The 6388-nt window shown below is 50.3% G+C and overlaps 1 protein-coding gene across 1 annotated transcript in view; it reads left to right on the top strand.

Annotated features, from left to right (window-relative positions):
• Window positions 1-6388, top strand: part of F2 (coagulation factor II, thrombin) — a 21131-nt gene that overhangs the window by 7500 nt on the left and 7243 nt on the right. Inside the window, exons 10-12 of the mRNA XM_017529283.2 lie at window positions 1002-1169; window positions 1670-1843; window positions 2319-2497. Coding sequence (XP_017384772.1) covers window positions 1002-1169; window positions 1670-1843; window positions 2319-2497 — 521 coding nt within the window. The remainder of the gene's footprint in view (window positions 1-1001; window positions 1170-1669; window positions 1844-2318; window positions 2498-6388) is intronic.

Below are 6388 nucleotides of genomic sequence, written 5' to 3'. Positions count from 1 at the left end.
TTTTTTTTGAGATGGAATCTCACCCTGTCACCCAGGCTAGAGTGCAGTGGCACAATCTCGGCTCACTGCAACCTCCGCCTCAAGTGACTCTCCTGCCTCAGCTTCCTGTGTAGCTGGGACTACAGGCACACGCCACCACGCCCGGCTAATTTTTGTATTTTTAGTAGAGATGGTGTTTTATCACGTTGGCCAGGCTGTTCTTGAACTCCTGACCTCAAGTGATCCACCTGCCCCAGATTCCCAAAGTGCTGGGATTACAAGCGTGAGCCACCACACCTGGCCCATTGGTCCTTGACTTCTAAGCAGATGGTGAAGGTGAGACTCACAGAGCTGAGACTCACAAGGCTGTGAGTCTCAGCTTCACCATCTGCTTAGAAGTGAAGGACCAATGGGCCGGGTGTGATCTGCACACTGCTAATGGATTTGAATTCAGTTCTTCTGATTCCAGAGTTGTGCTACGCTATGTGAATTGTGGACTGGAAGGACCTGGGGAGGGGGTGCAAAAAGCAGGAAGCAGTTCAGGTGTGGTGGCTTACCCCTGTAATCCCAGCACTTTGGGAGGCCAAGATGGGAAGATTATTTGAGGTCAGGAATTCAAGGCCAGCCTGGGCAACATGGCAAAACCCCATCTCTACTAAAATACAAAAGTTAGCCAGATATACTAGCATATACCTATAGTCTCAGCCACTAAGGAGGCTGAGGTGGGAGGATTACTGGAGCCCAGGGGGTTGAGGCTTCAGTAAGCTGTGACCGTACCATTGCACTCCAGCCTGGGTGACAGAGTGAGACCCTGTCTCGAAAAAATAAAAAAGGTGTGAGGCAGCCCCTCAGCATCACACGGAGGCTCCAGGCCCAAAGGGCAGCCAGCCCAAGCTGGGATCTGGGCCCCAGAAGCAGTTCTGCCCAGCTGGTTCTTAGACCTGGGACTCGTTAGTTCTAGGGCTGGTGTGGAGGCAGCCCCCTCCCCCTCAGCTCCTAATACTTCGTGCTCCCCCTCCTAGGCAGGTGATGCTGTTCCGGAAGGCTCCCCAGGAGCTGCTGTGTGGGGCCAGCCTCATCAGTGACCGCTGGGTCCTCACCGCTGCCCACTGCCTCCTGTACCCGCCCTGGGACAAGAACTTCACTGAGAATGACCTTCTGGTGCGCATTGGCAAGCACGCCCGCACCAGGTACAGAACTGGTGGCCTGTGGGTATCTGGCAGGGGTCTGAGTCCTCCAGAACGACCATGAGAGGACCTGGTGGCTCTGGGCCACATGGGATGTTCTGTACACCCCCCACAACATGACATCCTGGCAGTTTCTGCTGGAAAGTCCATTTGGCCATGTCCTGACTGAGCCTTGGAGCTGGAGGCAGACATCCCAGTCTGTCTCCTGGTTCCTCCAACACCAGGATATGGCCCATGTGGGAGTCTGAAAATAGAGTCTGTCTGGACTGGGGCATGCAACCTGTGCCCCCATCCCTGTCCACCCTGTTGACTGACTCCAAAGCCCTGCATGGCTTTAGGCCCAGGAAGAAACAGCCCGGCGGCTGCCATGGCAGGAGCCAGTCCTATCCCCTCCCTGATGGCCTGCAGGACACCCTGTTTCCCAGACCCCAAGGGCAGGCAGTTTCCTGCCCCTCACTAGGTGAACCTGCAGCTTCCTCATTTCTCTCTTGGGGTCTCTGCAGGTACGAGCGCAACATAGAAAAGATATCCATGCTGGAAAAGATCTACATCCACCCCAGGTACAATTGGCGGGAGAACCTGGACCGGGACATCGCCCTGCTGAGGCTAAAGAAGCCCATCACCTTCAGTGACTACATTCACCCCGTGTGCCTGCCCGACAGAGAGACGGCAGCCAGGTGGGCCACCAGATGCTTATTAGCTGGGGGGCAGAGCCTAGTAGACTTGCAGGAGTCCTTACCTCTTTTCCAGGCCTCAGTTTCCTAGAGTGAACCTAAAAGTTTTTCCAGGACTGGCGTTTTATTATTTAGTTAGTTTTTCGAGACGGACTTTTGCTCTATCACCAAGGCTGGAGTGCAGTGGCGCAATCTCAGCTCACTGCAAGCCCGCCTCCCAGCTTCAAGGGATTCTCTTGCCTCAGCTGGGATTATAGGCGTGGGCCACCATGCCCTGCAAATTTTTGTATTTTTAGTAAGAACTGTGCATTTCACTGTGTCAGCCAGGCTGGTCTTGAATCCCTGACCTCAAGTGATCTGCCAGCCTTGGCCTCCCACCGTGCTGTACCCAGCCAGCACTGGTCTCTGAGGAATGGCGTTGGGGCTAGGCGGCTCCTGTGGGGGTTGGCTCTCACCAGGCTCTTTGCCTTCCCCAAAGCTTGCTCCAGGTTGGATACAAGGGGCGGGTGACTGGCTGGGGCAACCTGATGGAGACGTGGACATCCAGTCATAAGGTGCTGCCCAGCGTCCTGCAGGTGGTTAATCTGCCCATCGTGGAGCGGCCGGTCTGCAAGGCCTCCACCCGGATCCGCGTCACTGACAACATGTTCTGTGCCGGTAAGTCTGCAGGGTGGGGCAGGCCCAGGGATAGGTGGGGCCTGGGCTGGGAGGACTGAGTTGTGCCTCCGTTCAAGCCATGTGACTTTGGGCCAGTTGCCTAACCTCTTCGTGGCTCAGTTTCTTCCTCTGTAAAATGGAGGTAAAAGTCTCTATCCCATAAGGTTATGGGAGGGTTAAATGAGGCAGCATAGATTAATATATTTGGCGTACTATCAGTCACTAGTGAAATGTTAAATGTATGTGAGCTCAGATAGCAGCAAGAGACTGCGGGTGGGGAAATGCCATTCATTCATGTAGTCGCTCAGCAAATATTTATGTATTATGTATCACGTTCCAGGCAGCGTTCTAGGGTATATGACAGGGACCCAGACCAACAATGCCTATGCCCTCAGCTTCCTTCCTAGGAGGAGGGTACGTCCATAAACAGATATGAAGCAGCAATCCCTGCCCGGTGCTGTGAAGAAAAATGGAGCACAGGGAGAGAGTAGGGGTGATGAGGTGATCTTCTAAACAGGGTGGCCAGATGAGGTGGGCAGATCACTTGAAGTCAAGAGTTCGAGACCAGCCTGGGCAACATGTCTCTACTAAAAATACAAAAATTAGCTGGGCATGGTGGCACAAGCCTGTAATCCCAGCTACTAAGGAGGCTAAGGCAGGAGAATTGCTTGAGGCTGGGAGGTGGAGGTGGCAGTGAGCTGAGATCTGGCATTGCTGCACTTCAGTTTGGGCAACAGAGTGAGACTCCATCAATCAACCAATCAATCAATCAATCTGGTGGCCCAGAGAAGGTTGGAGAAGGCCTCCATGAGAAGGTGATGTCTGGGCATGGACTGGAAGAGGGGAAGGAAGGAGCGAGCAGGCATGTGTAGGGGAGGAGCCCCACAGGCTGGGGGTCATGGCAGGCACAAAGGCCCTGAGCTGGGAGCACGCTTGCCTTGTCTGGGGAGTAGCAGGGAGGCCTGGGGGGCTGACGAGGGGCAGCAGTGAGTGCAGGGAGAGAGGGGAGCAGGCAGAGGACCGGCACTTCCTTTAAGGGCTCACTCTTATTGAGTGAGATGGGAAGTTACGGAGGGGTTTGGGGCAGGTTAAGAACTGATCTGACTGACTTTAAAAATAAAAGATAAAAAAATGGAGTGTAATTTCAGACTCACAGAGAAGTTGCAAAAATAATACAAAGATTTCCTGTGTACTGTCATCCAGATTGTCCCCCATTCTGTGTATGTGTGGGAGTTTATATATATATATACGCATAGTTTGAGAGCAAATCGTGCATATGGTTCCTTTTTATCCATAAATACTTGAGTATTTCCAAAAAATTAAACCCAAGGATGTTCTCTTATATAACCACAGTACAAATATTAAAACCAGGAAATTTTTTTTTGACACAGTCTCACTCTGTCACCCAGGCTTGAGTGCAATGGCATGATCTCCACTCACTGCAACCTCCTCCTCCCGGGTTCAAGCAATTCTCTTGCCTCAGCCTCCCGAGTAGCTGGGATCATAGGGGTGCGCCACCACACCCAGCTAATTTTTGTTTTTGTAGTAGAGACATGGTTTCAACATGTTGGCCAGGCTGGTCTTGAACTCCTGACCTCAGGTGATCCACCCTCCTTGGCCTCCCAAAGTGCTGGGATTACAGACATGAGCCATGGTGCCCAGCCAAAACCAGGAAATTAATGCTACAATACTATTGTCTTTTTTTTTTTTTTTTTTTTTTGAGACGGAGTTTCGCTCTCGTTACCCAGGCTGGAGTGCAATGGCTCAATCTCGGCTCACCACAACCTCCGCATCCTGGGTTCAGGCAATTCTCCTGCCTCAGCCTCCTGAGTAGCTGGGATTACAGGCACGCGCCACCATGCCCAGCTAATTTTTTGTAGTTTTTTAGTAGAGATGGAGTTTCACCATGTTGACCAGGATGGTCTCGATCTCTTGACCTTGTGATCCACCCGCCTCGGCCTCCCAAAGTGCTGGGATTACAGGCTTGAGCCACCGCGCCCGGCCTACAATACTGTTGTCTAATCTATAGACCTTATTCAGATTTTTGTTAGTCTTGCTAACGTCTTTTATAGAGGGGGGAGAAAAAGCATTTTTCTCACCCAGGATTCAAGGAAGGATCTTTGTATTCTATGACCTTGACATGTCAGATGAGCACAGTCTGGTTATTTTGTACACTGGCCCTGGGTCTGGGCTGTCTAAGGTTTCCTCATGGTCAGGTTCAGGCTCAGTGGTGCCATGTCCTTCTCAGTGTGTCCTGTTAACTGGTACGTGAGGACAATTTGTCTCATATGCAGTGAACCTAACTTTGACCTCTTGAGGAAGGTAGTATCTGCCAAGTTTCTTGCTGTAACTTCTGCTTTCCCCTTTGTAATTAATAAGTGTTGGTGAAGAGATACTTTGATTTTTTTTTTTTTTCTTTGAGACGGAGTCTCGCTCTATTGCCCAGGCTGGAGTGCAGTGGCACAATCTCAATTCATTGTAACCTCCACTCCCCAGGAGCAATTCTCCTGCTTCAGTCTCCTGAGTAGCTGGGATTACAGACACACGCCACCACGCCTGGCTAATTTTTGTATTTTTAGTAGAGAAGGGGATTCATCATGTTGGCCAGGCTGGTCTTGAACTCCTGACCTCAGGTGATCCACCTGCCTCGGCCTCCCAAAATGCTAGGATTACAGACATGAGCCATTGCACCTGGCCTACTTTGATATTTTGTATTCTGTTTGTCATCAAAACCTTCTCCCAACTAGGGTGACTACCAAATACGGCTTTTCAAATTCTGTCATTCCTTCTACATTTGTTAGTTATTTTATTGCTTTCCTTTCATTCTATCAGTGTAGACTTAAGGATCCTTACTTTATTCTAAGGGTTTCCTTTTTTTTTTGAGATAGTTTTGCTCTTGTTGCCCAGGCTGGATGGAGTGCAGTGGCTTGATCTCTGCTCACTGCAACCTCCGCCTCCCGGGTTCAAGCGATTCTCCTGCCTCAGCCTCCCAAGTAGCCGATGGGCGCCTGCCGCCATGCCTGGTAATTTTTTGTGTTTTTAGTAGAGATGGGGTTTCACCACGTTGGCCAGGCTGGTCTGGAGCTCCTGACCTCAGGTGATTGATCTGCCTCGGCCTTCCGAAGTTCCGGGATTACAGGCGTGAGCCACCGTGCCTGGCCATACTTCCTTACTGTTGTTACTTCTTTTGATGCTCAAATGATCCCAAGTTTGGCCCTTCAAGCTGGCTTCTGTGACTTGGGGAGATGTCCTGTCACTCTTTGACTACTTTCTTACTGTTTGGCACAGCAAGATGTTTCGGGTTAATCCTGCCTTCCTGACTGTAGTGTTGGAACCAGCCATTTCTCCAGGGAACCCTGCTAGTGGAATTTACAACCGCAATCTGGGTGCTGGCGTGTGCACATTACTGGTGGGATGTCATTACTTCTAGGCTCTCTCAGTGGACAGAACCAGAAAAGAATTATGTGATGCATACAACAACATCTCTATCTATCATCTGTATAAAAAACCACAAGTTCCTACTGAAACCTTCAATTCCAATCTAACATCACTGGATTCATTTTAACTTTTCCTCTTCCTTATTTGTAATTCTCTGTTGACAGTAAGAAACCTGACTCCGTTATCTGTAATGCATTTACTTTGTTGAGCAATACTAGAATACACAGTTTCAGAATCCTCCATCCATAGCACTATTAAATACAATCCTGGCTGGCGTGGTGGCTCACACCTGTAATCCCAGCACTTTGGGTGGCCGAGCCAGGTGGATCACAAGGTCAGGAGACAGAGACCATCCTGACTAATACAGTGAAACCCCGCATCTACTAAAAGTACAAAAAAAAAAAAAATTAGCCAGGTGTGGTGGCACGCAACTGTAGTCCCAGCTACTTGGGA

This window comes from Cebus imitator, unplaced genomic scaffold (assembly GCF_001604975.1).
Source record: "Cebus imitator isolate Cc_AM_T3 unplaced genomic scaffold, Cebus_imitator-1.0 Scaffold58, whole genome shotgun sequence".
NCBI classification, from domain to species: domain Eukaryota; kingdom Metazoa; phylum Chordata; class Mammalia; order Primates; family Cebidae; genus Cebus; species Cebus imitator.
The sequence above is the reverse complement of the archived record's forward strand: the minus strand, read 5'-3'. Positions and strand labels throughout refer to the sequence as shown.